The sequence below is a fragment of the Pongo pygmaeus genome, chromosome 15 (assembly GCF_028885625.2).
Source record: "Pongo pygmaeus isolate AG05252 chromosome 15, NHGRI_mPonPyg2-v2.0_pri, whole genome shotgun sequence".
NCBI lineage: Eukaryota > Metazoa > Chordata > Mammalia > Primates > Hominidae > Pongo > Pongo pygmaeus.
This window is the reverse complement of record NC_072388.2, coordinates 55,471,544-55,490,134: the sequence shown is the minus strand read 5'-3', so window position 1 is coordinate 55,490,134 and position 18,591 is coordinate 55,471,544. Positions and strand designations below refer to the sequence as shown.

The following is an 18,591-nucleotide window of genomic DNA, read 5'->3' as shown; positions in this document are numbered from 1 at the left end:
ATTAACATAGGTCCCCAAATTAAAGGCAGCGAGCTGTTTCTTTGGGCCCACTAGCCGTGGTGGTGATGGTAGTTGGTGGTGGGTGGGTGGCGGGGGGTGGGGTATTTAGGAAGAGATTTTATTTTTCTTTTCCTGCACTGGGTGTTGTGAAGCAAGAGCTGTCTTCCGCTCCCACCCCCACCCAGCTTATTCACACACACTCAGCAGTTCCACTGCCACCCCCCACCCCATACTCCGCCCAGTCTGTTTTTGCTTTTCTAGGGACTCGGATCCGTTTGAAACCTGTCCGGTCCCTGCTGTCTATGCCAGGCAAAAAAGTTGGGCTGGGGGTCGCACTCTCCGGCTCGGGCCCCTAGGTCCCATCACTTCCCAGCCTCACGGCTCGCAGCCCGGGGGTCGGGCGGCGCCAGCCCAGGTAGCTCCAGGCCTCGCAGTGTCGGGCGTTTGGTGGCGTTTGTTCTAACACAGAAACTGTTTCCAACGGGGGCCTCCCTCGTTCGCTCCCTTCCCCGATATCTTGTCGAGCTCACACTCGCATCCTCGAGGCCTGATGTGGCCCCAGCTACTTCTCCTAAATGGGCCCTGAGATTAGATTCCGGGGTTCGTGTTCCTGCAGTCTGTCGTGGGCTTGTCAATTCCAAAAAACCCCAGGAGCCTACCAGAAGCCGGGGTCTCTCACTTGGGGATCATTTATTTATATGTGTAAGGATATTTATAAGGGTGTAGGGAATAGAGAAGACACTGAGTTTTAGAAAATAGTTTGTTCTTGGACTTGTGTATCTTTCTCTCTCTCTTTTCCCTACATGCCCACATCGCACTCCCAGGCCTCCCTCATTTACCCTTTCTGGCCGTCAGCGTGCTCTGGCACTGTCTGAGACAGCATAGTAGTGTTTTTGAGTTTCAGTCTGACTTGCTTTCTGCCTGTCATCCACACACTTATTGCTGGGGTTGAATGTGATAACCCAGTCACTCCCTATCCCCCGCCATTCTCCAGCATTTACTTAAATATTTTTATCTTCCATCTTACATTGCATGGGTTTCCTTTCTTTCCTTCGCTAAAAACAACAACAACAAAAAAAAAAAAAAAAGAGGAAAGGAAATTTCGGAGTAAAGGAAGCAGGGGAAAAGAGGGTAAGAGAAGAACTCCCTGTCCATCATTTTAATTATACAGTTAGTTCACATGCTCCGGCCCATAATGTATATTTTAAGCAAAGCCCAGTGTCTTTAAAGAACATTCTGGTAATGTCGGAGGCCTGGATTTGTTGCCTGCTCGTCCCCCCGTGCAGCAGCGGCCTGTTTTCCTCCCCCTGTTGTGTGTTTTTATTATTTTCCCTCTGGCTTAGATGTGTCAATCATTCTCTCCCTGCCATTGGTTGGAGAGTTTGCGTCAAAAAGTTGCCAGAGAGGCGCTTTCTCAGCAAATCTCCCTGAGAGCGGGACCGGCCTCAGCTCCAACTCAGCCTCCACTGTGATTAAAAATAAAAATTGCTAGAGCAGCCCTCACTCACCACATCTACTTTGTATGTATTGCAGAGGGGCCCACGCGTGTTTAGAACTCTAGCCGCCTTCATTTTCCGTTCTTTAAAAAAAATTTTTTTTGGTTGTGTTTGACTTTTCGTGGAAGGGTGAAGACTGCAAGGTTTCTAACTCAATACTCTTGATTTCTTTTAGGATAGCTGGCTATTTGGAATTTAAAGGATATTTGACTTTTTCTAACCTCCCATGAGGCTGTAAGGTAAGTGTCCGTCTGTCTTGTCTATATCCATATCTACGTGTCCCCGTGTCTGTCGGCCATCACCCCAGTACCTCCAATAGACCGACCGACGCCCCTCTGCGAACGTGGAGTTCTGTAGGCGGATGTATTTTTTCTCTTACAAATTTTGAGGTGTGATAACGATCGTTGCAAAAAGAAAAATGTGATCTAGAGATGAGAGCGGTAGTGGGAGAGAGGCAGAGAACGTGCTCCTGGGGGTCGTCGGTTCTGCAAAACGTCGTCGAAACGCTGCGAGTGTAATCTGGGGTGTTTTGGAAGGTTTTGTTTGTGGTTTTGTTTTTTTGTCAACGCCGTTCTGGGCTTCTCCCGCGATCTTTGCGTTTTGGCCCCCAGATTGGGTTGGGGTCGTTTGGATGGATCCCAGGGACCTTTTTAGAGTCCGAGACAAAAAGATGCAGATGTAACTAGATGGATGGATTGAAACAACAATAATAAAAAGCCAGGCGCCTCCTTGGGCCCGCGCGCCGGAAGCCCGGTTCGCTTGCGGGTCGGCCTGGGCCGGGGGCCGCCGCTCGAGCCCCTGTCGGCCCCTGATGAACGTGAGCGGAAACCGGAGCGGATAACCGAGGAGGCTGGGAGCGCTGGCTTCTCGTCTGCCCCGGCGCTCACTGCTCGCTCTCTTTGGCCTCCTCTCCCTCAGCCTAGCACAGCTCGGTTGTCTGTTTCTCCCAAAAGCTTCCAGATCTCCTTTTTGTTTTTAAATACCCGCCACTCCCCAAAATCCAAACCACCCTGGGTTGTAATTACGCAGCCTCCCAACCCCCGGTTGTCGTGGTCCCCGACTCTGGTCACCAGGCCGAGCGAACGTGAAGAGTGTTTTTTCAACATGACTTTGCCGGGTCGCGGCCCGCCCCACGTAGCCCTCCGCGCGCACCTGGGGCGGGCAGAAGTGGCAGCTAGTGGCCCCTGCTCCGCCCGAGGCCGCGGCCGGGCCAGGGACCGGAATCCTCCCGCTGGGACCGCGGCCCCTCAGCCGTGCTCTGGCGGGGAGAGGCAGGGCTCGCCCGCGCACCCCCTTCCCAGGCTCCAGGACAATGAGGTGTCGTGGCTCGGGGCCGGGCGGGGGCCTAGGGGTTCGCCGAGGCCCAGCCTGCGCCATGGGTCGGCCCAGTGAGAACCATCCGAAGGTCCCTGCCAGCGCCGGGCGCAGGCGACGGGTAGCTCTGCAAACTCCCAAGAAGTCTTCGCGTTGTTGCGTTCAAGTGACTCTTGAAATCGATGCCCGATTTCGGGACATATTTTTGGAAACCCAAGTCCCCTGTCAGGATTCCACCCAGTTGGCTTTTGCTTCCTTCACAGACAGAACTGGTGCGCGGGGAGCGAGGGCCGAGCGGCGCTGACCCTGCGGTGGTGGATTGCTTGGGGAGGGGACGTGGAAGTCGCTCCTAGAAATTCTCCCCTCCATCCTAGTGCTTCGGGGTCAGGATTTCTCCTGCTCAGCTCGGGACTTTTTACAAGCACCAAAAGTTATTAGCAACAGAGAGGGGAGTAGGAGAGGAAACTCCTCCCCCCAGAGTAAGGTAGACACCCAGACCTCAGCGCTAACACCGGGGCTTTCTCCCAACGATAATTAATAGTCAAGGCCAACCCTTTTGGCACGTTTCTTCCTCCCTCCCTCGCGGGTGGCAGAGTTATTTGATTCCCCGAGGCCAGAAACTTTCACTCGAGTTCGCCGGAGAGAGGCCAGCGCCGGCCGTTTTCCGCGGTGCCCACACGTCTCCTTTTTCTTTCTTTCCTCCTCTTCGTCGTCTTCCCAGCCGCAGGCCAGTCGCCGGTCCGCGTAGTTTTGTTTCCTTTCCATCATGCAGAAAATTAATCAGCCCGGACGAGAAGCAGAGCGGAGCATGGCGGCCTGTAATTAAGGGACGTGTGCCCCTCGGATTATCTCGTTAGTTTATCAAGAAAACATTTATTATAATTAATTCTCGGACGAGGTAATTATTGTTGAGCGAGGACACAGCAACTGGTAGATGGGCTTCTTGGAAGAAAAAAAAAAAACAAGGCGTGGGGGAGGGGGAAGCGACAGATTGCACGAATTGACCGTTAGATATAAGGCTGCGCGGGGGACGCGGGCAGTGGAGCGGGACCTCGGGCGCCAGGCCTGCGGGGCTGCGGGGCTGTGGGGCTGCGGGGCTGCCGGGCAGGGACGCGGGACCCAGGCACTCGCGCCCGGAGGTGCGGTCGCCGACCGGCTGCCGGGACTCGCCGCGCGACCGCGGTCAGCTTCTAGGTATGAGTTCTCCAGAGGCCACCTCGTGAGCAGTCACAGTGAGGCGTGGATTTTTCAAAAGTTATTTCTTTTCCCCCTTCTGGACCCTGCTTCGAGAGGAAAAGAGCTTTGAAAGTTAGATTGAAGGGCCCATGCCTTCTATGCACAGTGCATACCTAGGCCGGTTGTGGAGAGAATCTCTTAGTTTTGGGTTTTGGTTTTCCTCTTTTCCTTTTAAAGGTGGATCCAGGAGCAAAAGTGAAAATAGTCTATTCTGAGAATTTTAGCCATTTTGCAATGGTAAGGGCAAAGGAGCCCCTGGAAAGATCTCGGCCCTGGTGCTTTCTGTGTGTTACTGCTTTTTATGTTGGAATGTGCTACTTTATTGTATGATGTGTCAGGCATTTCTAATTGGGTGAGAGCTCGACATGTAAGAACATTTCCATATTTCTCAAGGGTACATCTGATACGATTTTACGATTCTCTATAGCACTGTAGTTCAGAACTTTGCAAGGTAGTATGATTAAACAAAAAATCTCCAATCTCCAGTTTAGAGGCTGTTTAAATACATATACAACTGTATTTTAAAGCAGTCGTATATGTGTTTAAACAACCTCTAAGCTGGAGATTTTTGTTTATTTTCGCAGCCTCCAAAGAACAGCATTTTGAAAAGGAAAGACAATGCAAAAACATAAAGTCTGTATTGTAGGAGCCACTAAATTAGTTTCACTGAGGATAATAGAAACTCCTCCAAGAAAGACATTTATAAAATTATATTAAATTAGATCTTAGGGTAGAAAAGCATGACTTTTGTGCACTGAATTTAAATCAGAAAGAAGTTGCAGTTACTGAGTTTCATTTATGGATTTTTGTGCCTTGCTGTCTTAAGCAACGTAAATATGAAAACCCGGAGTCCTTCAAACTCAGTAAGACCTTTATCTTGTATCCGCCATTTTGAAGCAATCTCTCACGGTGTCAAAGTTTCAAAGTAGAGATCCTTGCATATAAGTGCCACATTTTAGGAAAATAAAGGCCAGACTTGCAAACTGCCAGTCTATATTAACATCTACTTTGAATATCTTTGCTGGGGTGGAGTGGGGGTAGCTCAGCTGAAGAAAGTAAATAACTTTTCTTTTTCTTCCTTTTTCCCCTTGAGCTCTTTTTCTTATAGGATTGTAGGAAACTTGAAAGGTAGGGAGAAATTCTATTAGTTTCACAACTTTGGGTGTTTGTGTATCTACTTTCTTCAAAACTAAAATGTGCAAAAGGCAGTTAGAGTTAACAGGAAACTCTGCTGCAGCTGCGAGGACCCAAATGTCTGAAAATTTGCCTCCCGCAGGATCTGCAGCCTCCACACATCAAAATCAACAGGGAAGCAACTTGCACTACAAATGTGGGGTCCCGTCATTATCTGATTGGTGGGATTCTAACTTTACTTCACAATTTCTGGCAAGCCCTGTGCCAATCTTGAAGACTTTTTTGCAATATGCTTAAATATTTGATGGGTGTCTATTAAAAGTTAAATACTTGTTTGTTTAGCTTTCGTTCCTTAGACACATATAATCAAGGTTCTCCAAAACCCTAATAAATCTGTTACTTACCTCGAAATCTAATTACCCAGACTACTAATTAGGTGAAAATGATTACCGGAAATGACTTCAAATGTGGAATAATAGTGGTTGAGCGGTTTTTCCAAGTTTGTCGTTTAGTAAGTTGGTATTTTAGATGTTAAACGCATTGACATTTTAGGTTCGCAGCAGTTGAAAGTGGTAAAAAGCTAAGATAATTAAAATCTCTGCCATGGAAAGGCAACAGTCTGGGGAGAGGTAGATTTCTTGAATTGTTTCTTTGTTTCTCACCAATGGGCTTTGTTATCAGCATTATTTATTTAGCCAAAGAGTTCTTTGTCTCCGCAAATGGCCCCAATCAAGTTTTGTTTGAGACAATTAGCTAGTGCCAGCCAATGAGTCCTATGCAAATGTAGGGATAGGAATGCAATGTGTGCATTTGAAGGCATGGGGTTTTGTTCTTGGGGAAGGCAGATTGTAATTGCTTTCTTCGGGTACTTTTTTTTTTTAAGTTTAGGGTGGGGGTGGGGAAGACAGGTTTATCTGGTCTCCCTCCATCCCCTCTAGTTCCAGAGCAGCTGGGGGTGGGGGTGGGGATGGGGGTGGGGGGAGTGTCTGCAAGTCCTTTAAAAGCCTCTGCCTCGCCTAGCCCGTGCTCTTTTTAAGTTAGTGGTGGAAAGTGGAAGAGCTGCTGCCTCCGAAGCAGTAAACCAGCCCCTCTGTTTGTTTGTTTGCTTTGCCCTTAGTTCCACTGCTCCAAACCCACCCACCAAGGACTCTGAACCTGTCCACCCCTGGCGCATCAAGATCTTCCAGCTGGGTACCCCCGATTTGGGCCGACTTTGCACCTCCAAACAACCTTAGCATGATGTCTTATCTTAAGCAACCGCCTTACGCAGTCAATGGGCTGAGTCTGACCACTTCGGGTATGGACTTGCTGCACCCCTCCGTGGGCTACCCGGGTAAGTGAGCCCTGCTGCACTCCCGCACACCCCTTCTCCACGCCCATCCTCCGGGGATGCAACACCCTGTTCCCATGGAACACGGGGGTTGGCAGTCACACTGTCCCCACCCAGCTTCAGGCTAGGTCTCCTCTAGGTTTGCCTTCTGAGGAAGCAGTCCCAGGGCATTTACTGACCAAGCAGAGAACAGGGGTTGGGAAAAGTGAGTAGGTGGGTCTGCAACTATTACAATCACATCACTTTATTCTTAATTCAAGTAAATAAGGATTGGCATCAGAGTGGGATGAGGAACATTACTGTCCTTGTCATTTGAGCAAAAGACCCCTGCCCATATCTCAATGACCAATTCCTCAGAAGTGTCCTCTTGGAGAAGCTGAGTTTTCCCTCCGTAAGTCCTTAGCACCCTCGGGCTTTGCAGTTGTTCCCTCCATGCCCAGGCCTTCCCCTATGACCTCCAGAGCCTGCTTTAATCCCAAGAGGCGTGACTTGCTCCAAATGCGAGTGCTTTCCTTTCCGATCAGATCTGTTTAAAAATCCTCCCAGAAGTATGAACTATGTCCCCATTTTAAAGATGGAAGAACAAAGGCCCATGGTGTGCTAAAAACCATGGGAACAGGATCCAGATTTCCCCCATCAATTCGAGCTGCCAGTCTGTCCTCGGAGATCCTTTGACTTCATGGAATAGCCTTTTTGTGTTGTGGTTTGGGGGTTGATCTTGGATAACTTTTTTGTGTGTCTTTTAAAAAATGTTTCATTTGTTAACTTTCCAAGTGATGCTCTGATTGGAGCAATCTCAACACCAAGAAGAGTAGGGAAAGAAGCAGCATGTGTCCTGGGTCCCTGGGGAGCAAGGCTGGGGAGACGGTGGGGAGAGCATTGGTAGGCTCCCGGCTGAAGGGCTGTGAGGAACGGGGGACTGCTGCGGGGTGGAGGGCAGGGGCGTCGGAGAACCCGCGGTAACGCCTATGACTGAGAAACTGCTCCCCCACCCTAAAGGGCCCTGGGCTTCTTGTCCCGCAGCCACCCCCCGGAAACAGCGCCGGGAGAGGACGACGTTCACTCGGGCGCAGCTAGATGTGCTGGAAGCACTGTTTGCCAAGACCCGGTACCCAGACATCTTCATGCGAGAGGAGGTGGCACTGAAAATCAACTTGCCCGAGTCCAGGGTGCAGGTAGGGCAGATGCAGGCAGAGCCATCCTTCCTGATCATGCCACCCTTCCCCAGAGTATGGGACTGTGGAGAGCCCCAAGTCTTTCAGAGGACTGAAGGAAGGCTTGACATTCTCCTTCACTCACTAAGGGGCCAGGAAACTATTCTCCTTCTGCCCTTTTTTGCTTGCCCATCAACACTTAATCCTGTAAGCAAGGGTCTTCAAGGCCCGGGTGGCTGGTGGACAGAGACCCAACCTTGAGCATGTTTCAAGAGTAGTCACGTGGTGTTGTAACCCTTCCCTTCCTCTGTATAGAAATTCTCTCCTATTCTCATGGACTTGTCGTGTGAAAGCAGCTCAGCTCTTGAACAGTCCAAATATTTTTACAGATTAAAACATAGAGTAAATGACTTGCTCAAGGTCATAACTAAGTTTGGTGGCAGAATCAGGGTATAAATGCAGCTGGTGCTTTTACCAAATAAATCAACACAAAAAGAATGTATTTTCCTTGACTTCTTAGGGATTGAAGAGAATTTTCTAGTTCTGAGCCATTTAACAGATAAAATATCTACATAATGTCTCTAGTGACACCCCTCTTGTTTTAGTTCCCCTAAACTTGACCTTAAACTGGAGAGGGAAGGTCAACTCCAGCTTGCCTTGTGGAGTGAGCTCTATACAGAATTCTCTGCAAAGTGTTTAGCACATAAACCACATACATACCTGGGCCTCTCCTTCAGCTAGAATATGTTTATGAAAGCGACAGACATCAGTGTCAGTTGCAAATTGGGAAAGGGGCTTTTTCAAAGTAGGTTAGAGGAAGTTTTAGCACTTGTAAGGCTTGAACCAATGTCCTCACTAGGAGAAAACAAATGGCCCCAAATGGTTGGTGGTCTTGAGTTTGGCCTTGGTGGCATCACTTTTACCACAGTTACGGCACCCATACAGAGAGCTCATTCAAAAGTTCAGCTAAGGATTTGTCCTCCAGAAAATGCCAGTAGTTTCTCTTCTAAGCCCCCTCGTACACCAATCATAGCTCCTTCATTGCAGAACATGAACAGGACTGGTAAAGAGAATTGTCAAGATTGCAGCAGGGGGTTGAAGTGGTAAGTCAGTAAACACAGCACAGGAGACTGAGTCTATGTGCTGAGTGGCACTACTCTAAAGACACAGACTCGAGTCTCAGAGACTAGCAGGTCTGTGCTCCAGCTCAAAGCAGAGTGCATGTAAGTCACTCCTTTTACCACAAAGAAGCTTTTAGCAAGTAGTGGCTTTCAGACCTCTTTCTTCAACAAGATCATGTCTTCCCCTTGGAGCTTTCTTTTGTGAGTTTTTCTAAGAGAGACAGAAGGGTGATGGAACCAACCAACCTCCATATTAGCAGTTGCTTCCTGGAAGATGAACTGTAAATGAATTTAGGCTGTTCCTATTAGCATGTAACAACAGAATTGCTTTCTCTCACTTCTCATGTATTTCCTTCCAAAAGACATAGATACATTCCATTCCTCTGTGAGAGTGTTCCAAAATATAGCTGGGTCTATGTGTATGTGTGTGTTAGAGGCGAAATAAGATAGGAAAGTGATGTGGAGAGTTTTTAGCTATATGATTTGGGGGATTATCTTAAATGTTATTCTGGGCAAGAAATAAGGCAGTGTCAAGTGTTTTTAGACAGAGCCTCCCCAACTTCCTTACAACTCCAGGAGTTTATATGAGAGTGCCACATAATAGGTCTTCAATGGCAGGGGAAATTGTGTGTTTAGCTGATCTGCCCATGTAGGGTAGATTTATAATACGGGAGCCATTCTTGTCCTTAAGGAATTATCAAAACTGTGTTAAAGAAGTTTCTTTCCCTTCCAAGGTATGGTTTAAGAATCGAAGAGCTAAGTGCCGCCAACAACAGCAACAACAGCAGAATGGAGGTCAAAACAAAGTGAGACCTGCCAAAAAGAAGACATCTCCAGCTCGGGAAGTGAGTTCAGAGAGTGGAACAAGTGGCCAATTCACTCCCCCCTCTAGCACCTCAGTCCCGACCATTGCCAGCAGCAGTGCTCCTGTGTCTATCTGGAGCCCAGCTTCCATCTCCCCACTGTCAGATCCCTTGTCCACCTCCTCTTCCTGCATGCAGAGGTCCTATCCCATGACCTACACTCAGGCTTCAGGTTATAGTCAAGGATATGCTGGCTCAACTTCCTACTTTGGGGGCATGGACTGTGGATCATATTTGACCCCTATGCATCACCAGCTTCCCGGACCAGGGGCCACACTCAGTCCCATGGGTACCAATGCAGTCACCAGCCATCTCAATCAGTCCCCAGCTTCTCTTTCCACCCAGGGATATGGAGCTTCAAGCTTGGGTTTTAACTCAACCACTGATTGCTTGGATTATAAGGACCAAACTGCCTCCTGGAAGCTTAACTTCAATGCTGACTGCTTGGATTATAAAGATCAGACATCCTCATGGAAATTCCAGGTTTTGTGAAGACCTGTAGAACCTCTTTTTGTGGGTGATTTTTAAATATACTGGGCTGGACATTCCAGTTTTAGCCAGGCATTGGTTAAAAGAGTTAGATGGGATGATGCTCAGACTCATCTGATCAAAGTTCCGAGAGGCATAGAAGGAAAAACGAAGGGCCTTAGAGGCGCCTACCAACCAGCAACCCAAAATGGACAAACCAATCTACTTAAGATCCTGTCATAGTTTTAGATCATTGGTTATCCTGATTTGCAAAGTGATCAAAAGCATTCTAGCCATGTGCAACCAAACACCACCAAAAATAAAATCAAACAAAACTAAGTTGTGAAGGAAGGGAGGGAAGGTCATAGCCTTCTTAAGCAGAGATGTTCCAATGTTTTAGCCAATCCTTGGTTGAATCTTAGGAATGAACAGTGTCTCAAGCTCATTCACGTTTCATGACCAACTGGTAGTTGGCACTGAAAAAACTTTTCAGGGCTGTGTGAATTGTGCGACTGATTGTCCTAGATGCACTACTTTATTTAAAAAATAATGTTCATAAGGAGTCAATATGTAGTTTAAGAGACAATCAGTGTGTGTCTTATAAATGGTACATCTGTGGTTTTTAATCTGTGCTAGACTTCAAAACTGTGATCTCCTGTTATTGTATGCAACCTTGAACTCCACCTCTGCAGGGGTTCTTCTGTGATTAAATAGGTTATAATTATAAGCAAAATTCAGAGCAACTGAGTACTGATCTAAAAAGATTACCTTTGGCTGGAGGTGAGCTGCACTGAAACTTTACGACAAAATATCTCTGGACAAGGAGAGTCAGAGAAGAGAAGCAAAAGGACACTAATTCATCTGTAATTTACTGTTGGTAAGCCTAGCAGTAAAGAGACATTGGTCAATTGCTCTGACCCTGATGAATTATTAAACTGAGATCATTGTCGTTTATGCTTGCAGATGTTAACTGGAAAAGTTATATATGCATAAACCTTTTCTTCCTGGATTTGGCAGATATGTATAATTATATTAAAATGGTTCTAGCACAACATTGGGTCCAGTTTAATTTTACACCACTATTTACGAATGAGAAGCCTACATTCAGCCTTTCCTCCCCAAAACACGTTTTTCTTAGGACAGAGAGTAAATTAGCAAATTTATTTTTACTTTTTTTTTTTTTTTTTGGCTAATCTATGCATAAAATAGATATGAATGACAGTGGTAGGTAGACTTTTTGTGACTTTCATCAGGATTGCTCTGAAATTGAGTTCGGAGAGCCTAACAAGCAATAAGATCTTGTTTTCCTTGCTTTTCCCTCCCTACTTCAAACCTGAACGATTTCTTAAGCACTTTATTAGTATGTTTTAAAATACATCAAGTTTTTAAGAGGGAGGAGGAGAATTGGAGTATCTCTGAAAACATGAGAATGACAAGAATTTCTTGTTTCTATTCTCTTATTTGGTTAAGGGGATTTTTTTTTTAACTTCCAAAAACAGGTAAACATGAGAGGGAGTGTAATCAGAATCTGAAAGCAATTCAGGCAGAAATGATTTCTGAACAAAAGAGTTTCAGAAAAGTTTTAAAACCTATAATTTCAGTAGTTGAACATAAGGCACCCTGGTCAGTTTGTGTGTGTGTGTGTGTTTAAGAAAGTGTCGAGGGGGAAAAAAATGGGTCCCTTTTCAGTTGTACCTGCATTTTGTAAACCAGTCACCAGAAAAGACAAATGGGCCAATGATCATGGTGCTCCTCAGGTAAAAGCAATATTTAATTTCATTTTAAGCTGCTTAAGCTCTTACAGCTGACCAAAATTAAGTGACTCTTGATTGTAACGTTTTAAATGAAGGTTAGCAGTTGCAACCATTTTGTTTTCTGGCTATTTCATTTTTCCGGTCCCTGGCTGCGCATGCTCTCTTGAACTCTGTGTAATCTTTCCTAATAAGCAAATTGGTTCACTGGTATAGGAAATGCAATAGTTTGCAACCAAAATTTGAGGCCAAATTTGATGGCAAGAGTTTTCAGCACCTATTGATAACCTTCAACATACTGTAGTTTACACGAAGTTAAATTGGGGCCTGAGGTTTACCCAGATTCAGTGTCTTAATCTCCCAGCTTTTCTTCTGCAACAGTAATGCAGAATCAAAATAACCATTTTCTACCATTGCCTTCCGTTTTCAGGATGTCCCGCAAGGGGCAGGGAAAGATTACCCTTCTTTAAAAACAATAATGACGATAAACATTGGGCTACTCAGCAAATAACGCAGTTGGCAGTTTCTCTCCTGAAACTTTAAAAAAAAGGTCAGAAAGAAGAGGCACTGAGCACCCTCTGAAACTAATTTTTCCATCACCTCTGCACAACTTCTCTTAACTAAGACCACGCAGTTAAATCCCTTTGAATCAAAGGCGAAGTAGAAATGAATTCCCCTGACCGAAGGCAACGGAGGGAGGGAAGGAGGCGGGGAGCGAACACTGGCTTAAAGACATCCAGAGAGTTCCGATCTCCACTCCGAGTCAAGACCGGTTTTAATGAAGTTAATAAGCCCAATAATGGTGATACTTGGTACTGAAATGACGCCGTCCTCCAAAGAGGTCAGGGAGCTACTTCAGCTGCGTATCGGCAATTAACAGGAAGTGAGCCGGCAATATAAGCTTCGGTTTGGAGGGCAGGTCCTGATGAGGGTGGGGGTAGTTTGCTTTACAAAGATCTATTGCCCCAAACCTTTATCTTTCCCACAGGGATTCTTGGCCCTTTGTATTTCACCTTGGGAGTGTTTCTTTCCTTCCTAGATAAGAAGAGAAATTCAATCAACTCAATTAAGTTCCGGCTTTCGAAACCTCCAAGTTTTAGATAATGGTGGGTTTCCTCAACCGCTCTCCCACATGGTGCTGCTAATCTCACCTTTCCTGTGGGTGTCCCCCCACGCCCGTACTGCCGCCGCCACAGGCGCAAGACGCTGGGAGGCTGGGGCGGGACTGCCAGAAGGAACGTGGTACCGGGCGGCCAGCTCTCTCCGCCGCGCCCTCGGCGCTCTGGCCAAAGAGCTGGCTTTTCTAACTCCCCAATGCCCAGTCGGAGTTTCCTGGGAACAGCACTCACATCTCTGCCCCGAGGGCCCCCAGCTGAGGCAGACGCCGGACTCCCCAGGCTGGCGCTGCCCAGTGGGCCCCACTCGCAGCCTGGCGGGCCAGGCAGGGGCGAGACTGAGGCTCTTGCCTCGCCGGGTGTTCCCCTTTCTCTCTGGGCTGGCTCCGTCCCTGGCCCGCACCTAGGACCTCTCTTGAGCCTCAGCCCGCCCCCTCTGGGCCTAGTCCTCAGGCCTCGGGGGCGCCGGGCCCAGGGAGCTGTGGGCCGCGGCAAGGCCGAGGCCCGGTGGCGAGGCCTGTACGCCCGCGGGAGTGGGCCGCCAGCCAGAGCCAAGCGAGGGCCCCTCCCGAGCCCTGCAGTCAGGCCTCCAGGTCGGCCGCGGGCCGGGGCGCCAGTCGCTGGGAAACCTCGCGGCCTGGCGGAGTGCAGGGGTCGGGTCGGCCCTGGGGATTGGAGGGTGGGGTGGCCCGGCCGGGAGCAAGCGCCCTGCGCCCGAAGGGGCTAAAACCGAGACTGACAGACGGGACAGCGAGCGGGGTCCACTGGCCGGGGAGAAGGGGCCGGGACGGCAAGCAAGCACAGCGGGGCCCGCGGCCGCTAGTTTTCCAGGTCTCCCGGTAGGATGAGCCGCGGACGGCTTGGGAGGGGGCCGCTTCTCCTGGCCGCGAAGGGCGAGGCCGCCACAGCGGGGGCTTCCGCCACGGCTGTGGCCTCCCGCGTCCCTAGCAGACGGGGCCCAGCTGGGCCTGCCTCGGGCCCCCGGGGATCCTCCCAGGAAATCCAGGTCCTCGGCCACTGGATTTGGAGGAGTCTGGCCCTCCATTGGGGTCTCCCCCGGCACTGAGCTGAGGCTTTCGGGGGAAGCCCGAGCAATTCCCAGTTTGCCTTGGCTCATCCCCTTTCTCCCAGTCCTCTAGATCTCTTTTTTTAAACTGAGTGCCTTCTCTTTCTTTTCGGACCTGTCGCAGTAGTTAGCGGCCCTGAAGGCCAGAGGCAGGCTCCGGAATGGGGAAGCGGTCCCTTCGGCGTCCCGGGCAGGGCCAACTTGCCAGGCAACCCATTGCGGTTACCTGCAGGGCAGGGGCCGCAGTCAAGTCCCCGCGTCCACTTAACCGGAAGTGGCCAGCCCTGGCGCGCACACCACATGTTCGAACCCGCATCTTACACCCAGGGAGAACCTCGCTGTTGTTACCCGGACAAAGCTGTAACCCAAAACCAGGCGTGCCAGTGCTAGGTGATGGTTTATTGCATACAGAAACGTGTTTTTAATCATGCAAAAGAGGAACACAAAAGAGTCGGGCAGGAGACCAGCGCATCCCACGCAAATGGGAGCAGACGTGGTGGAAAACAACCAGAATGAGAAGATGCAGGATCAGAGTCAGCCGTGACTTCCGCCTGGGTTTTTGCCTTCCTTCGAGACTTTTAAGATGAACAGCAGTCTCTCTCCTTTTCCTGCCACGAAAGGGTCCAAGCCCCCATCAGGCATCTGCATGCCCAGATTTGTGACCAGGTGCCCTGAGCACCTCTGATTTTCTCTTCTAAACTGCCCGAGCCTGTCAGCGCAGGGTGCTCTGATAAAACCTGATTCCCCTAGTCGCCCCATTTCCGCCCTTGGGTTGGTGTGACAGAAAAGACTGGGAGCCCCTGGGACTTTCCCCTGGAATGGGGAGAGCAAAACCCCAAACAAAACCCATCCCCATGTTTTTTGGTATTAGGCTCTGAAACTGCACAGATTATAGGATTTGTCTCGGACAGAATTAACATTACATGTGAAACCGTAGTGCTTCGGTGTATTGAGACACGTTGTATAGGATTGCTTGGAGCATCTCTTTCAAACTGCCTGTTAATAGCAACATGAGACCTTCAATAATAATGTGTTGGGGGGGTGGTTTTTTGTTTTTTACCTGATGGAAACAAAATCTAGGCACTATTTAGAAAGGGTAGTTTTTCTGATGGCAGCAGATGGAAGGAAATGGAACCAAATGAGAAACTAGAGGAAGTTTCTGTATACTGAAGTGGCTGTAAAGGAGGGAGCAGACGTGCGTTTGAAAGGCCTTCTACTATGCAGCAGTCCTCACAACCAAGGGAGGCCCCCCAATGCTAAAGAGAAACAGCCAGACTTCCTCTCTTGCAAGCAGTGTGTTTTATGTTTAAAAACCAACCTGCTGTCAACTGCAAACAAACAGTAAGCAAATTCAAATAAAGGATCCCTACCAAGTCCAACCCATTTGGTCAAAGATAACTGCAGGTGCCAGGGAAGCCAGGCTATCACTAGGGGGAGGGTCGCTTCAAATTTTGTTTTTCTCCTAGAGGGAAAGTCAAACAGCATGAGGTCTATGACTCACTTTTATTCCTTAATCTCCCCACCCCTTTTCTTTTAATTCTTAGTGGAAACACGGTATTTTGAAAGAAAAAACAGCAGCAACAACAAAGAAAACAAAAAAGAATCCCACTGAAAATATAATGGTAAGTGGGCAAAGTTTGGATTGACTTCTGTTTCAGCACCACAAGGAAAAAAAGGTATTCAAGAATCAGAATCCTTTGCTACCTGCTACCTCTACTGCTCCTGCCTTAGTTTGCCTACTGCAGGTGTGCAAAGGGGGCCTTTTGATTAAGAATTTCTTAGTCTACTTGACATCACTAGGTGACATTTCCAGCTGAGGGCTTCTTTAAAAATAAGATGCCAGTTTCTAGTAGCCATACAATTGTCTATTGCTTTTTTTGTCCCCCTGGACTCCCCATTAAAGGACCTTCAAATACTGCCTTTAGGAGCCACAGGCCTGCTCCCCCTCTATCTCAGTTTCCCCAGGTAAAAGCTGGAAAGTACCCTTTAGAGACAGGTCCTTGGTGGGGTGAGGGCTCTCTCCCTTAGGTCTTGCCCCCAATCTCCCAAATGAAATCTCCTGAGGCCTTAGGCTGCACGGAAACCAGAAAATCACTCATCACAGCCTTGAGTTGTTAAAATCTGTTCCTAGAACCAATAGTCACATTTTAGGATCATGGACCATTAATAAAAATCTCCTTAACATTCAAATGGCTCTAAAATGCGTTGATAGCGGATTACTGGGGCCTAATGGACGTCGCGTGTGATAACATGGTCTCTGAGTAGCAGAGGTTCTGGAGTGGGTGTCTGACCACAGCTACCTGATTATCAGCTTACAGCCAACCCACTTTTTAGCTGCGATACTCTTAAGAGGCGTTCCGCCGGGCAGAGCCAGAGACTTCTGTGTTCTTCATTTAATCCATGTAACAACCGCATAGTGTTCCGCAAAGGAGACAGAAAAACCTGCCTGTAGGCGTGGGGTGACCTCCGGACGTAAGGAAGGCGGGTCGCTGGCCAATGCCCCTCTCCTCCCTGGCTTTAATGGAGCGATGCCTGAAAGTCAGTGGCTCTGGCAGATCGAGATCTTCGCCCGGGACGCCCGGGTTGTCCTAAGGTTGAGGCCTCCTTCGCGGGGCCAGCGCTCCTCCCTGCCTCGGGCCACCTCGGAGTGCAATCCCTGAAGTGGCTGCTCAGCTCTCCCCTTTAGGACCCGACACGTCCGGGAGAGCTCGCGGGGCTCTCCTGCCCGCGGTGGGGAAGGCTTCGGGCTCCGGTGCGCGCAATCGACAGCGCTAAGGACCCGCTGGCAGTGGCCGGGGCACCAGGGACAGAGCTAGTCCCGGGGTTTCTCCGGAAAATTTGGCAAAGAGACAGTGCTCCCATCCTCCACCCCCACGTCTCACCTAACAAACTAAGCCAATGTCCCTGAAAACTAGGCCTTCTCTGGCTGTAAAGTACACACCTGCGTCACCCCGGGGGCCTGCCCTCCCCGCGCCCGGTGCCCCCAGCAAAAGTCATTTGGAGAGTCCAGAGAGACTACCGGAGGAGGCAGGGAGTTGCTCAAGAGGCTCAGAGGCAGCTTTCTGGCCAGCTGCGGGGAACATCCGGCTCACGATCCCCCAACCCGCGCCTCCGACGGCCACCGCCCCCCGGAAGCGAGCCTGAAACTCGCGGCCGCACGTGGCGGGGCCGCCGGGTACCCTCCAGGGCGGTGGCCGGTGGTTAGCGCTGGCCCGGCGGATGCGAAGTCTCGAGCCCCAGGACACCGTGCCGCCTCGCTCAGAGGCGGGGGTGGCTTGGGGAGTACGAGGGCAGCCCTCTTCCCACTCCTCTGTGGTCTTTGCGGGGGTCAGAGTGTGGTGAGTGTGGGTGTAACAACACTGGGAGGCGACGTGGGCGTTCTTCCCGCAGCGCTCCCGGACCGCGGCCCCAGGCAGGGTGGGCTCCGAAACCCAGGCTTCCTCTTGACGCGGGAACTGAGACAAGCTTGGCCTCAGTGCTCCCGGCCTGCAGTACCTGCCTCCCGGAACCGAGTGTGCAGTTGCGCGCAAGACTTGGCCGGCGCTGTCCCCGGGCCCTCGCGGAAGTGTGCCCACCCGGGCACCCAGGGCCTAGGAGGCCGGCTGGAGACGGCTTCCGGTTCCAACTCCAGGCCTCACCAGCTGGCGCGTGGAGCGGTCGGATACCCAGTGCCAGGGCCCGTTTAGACGGCTGGTTTAACGAATTGGCCTAAAATGAATTTTGAGTTAGAGCTTTTGAACACTACGGTTGCACACATAAAGCTCACTTCACACCCCACCCCACCCCTGCAAGTCCTTCATGGCCACTAATCCGAGTTAGTTTCATGACCTTTGAGTTACATTTGGTTCGAGATTTCCAACCAACCTTATTGCTATTGCTTAATGCTAGGGAATTTTTTTATTTGAGAGGCAGATATATGGGCAAAAATAAAAAAGAAACATATATAGATATAAAATATATGTAACAAATAGGTATTTAAATTGAAGTCTAAGAAGAAATTGGACAGTTTTGGAAAGAGGAATCACGTTATTATTTTTACATTTAAATTGATGCAAGTCTAATTGAAATGCATCTTTCAACTGCTCTTCTTGCTGATTAAATTGGTTCTATTTTTAATTCTAGTCTAATTTGACCACTTGAAGCTTTAGAAAGCTAACAAGCTCTCAGTCTATTTGTTAATTACCTTTAACCAAAAACATAGCTTTCATTTAGTCTTAAAACAGTCCATTCACTCCGGCCCTCTGATTTTAAGGTGGGGAGAAGTGGAAAACTTGGGAGAAACATGCATTCACCATCTTCATTTTCACCGATGATTTTAGCTGATTAAACCACTACCCTTGATTCCTGCCCATTTTGGATAGGCACCTTGTTTTCTGTCCTTTTTTCCTTCATATATATTGATAAGAATATGGATTATGTACACATTTTTAACACAAGATCCCTGAGTTGATATTTTTCCAGAGATTCTTAACCTGTGGTTCAGGCATCCTTTGAAGATAGTTGTCCATGAATAGGTTCTATAGGATGGGTGAATTCTTTCAAC

General features: G+C 48.9%; 1 protein-coding gene across 5 annotated transcripts; it reads left to right on the top strand.

The window, feature by feature from the left end:
* Window positions 1-1,416: 1,416 nt before the first annotated feature.
* OTX2 (orthodenticle homeobox 2) lies at window positions 1,417-14,434 on the top strand. Of its 5 annotated transcripts, none has more exons than XM_054449724.2 (5): window positions 1,417-1,520; window positions 1,672-1,735; window positions 6,298-6,513; window positions 7,534-7,685; window positions 9,520-14,434. In XM_054449724.2, exons 3-5 carry the CDS (start codon window positions 6,417-6,419, stop codon window positions 10,138-10,140), a joined length of 870 nt encoding a protein of 289 aa, XP_054305699.1. In that variant the 5' UTR covers window positions 1,417-1,520; window positions 1,672-1,735; window positions 6,298-6,416; the 3' UTR covers window positions 10,141-14,434. The 5 variants fall into 5 exon arrangements, with proteins under 5 accessions (XP_054305699.1, XP_063507713.1, XP_063507712.1 ...); XM_063651643.1 differs by having other exon boundaries at window positions 7,510-7,685; XM_063651642.1 differs by lacking the exons at window positions 1,417-1,520; window positions 1,672-1,735 and adding an exon at window positions 3,233-3,708 and having other exon boundaries at window positions 7,510-7,685; window positions 9,520-11,310.
* The last annotated feature ends 4,157 nt before the right edge of the window (window positions 14,435-18,591 follow it).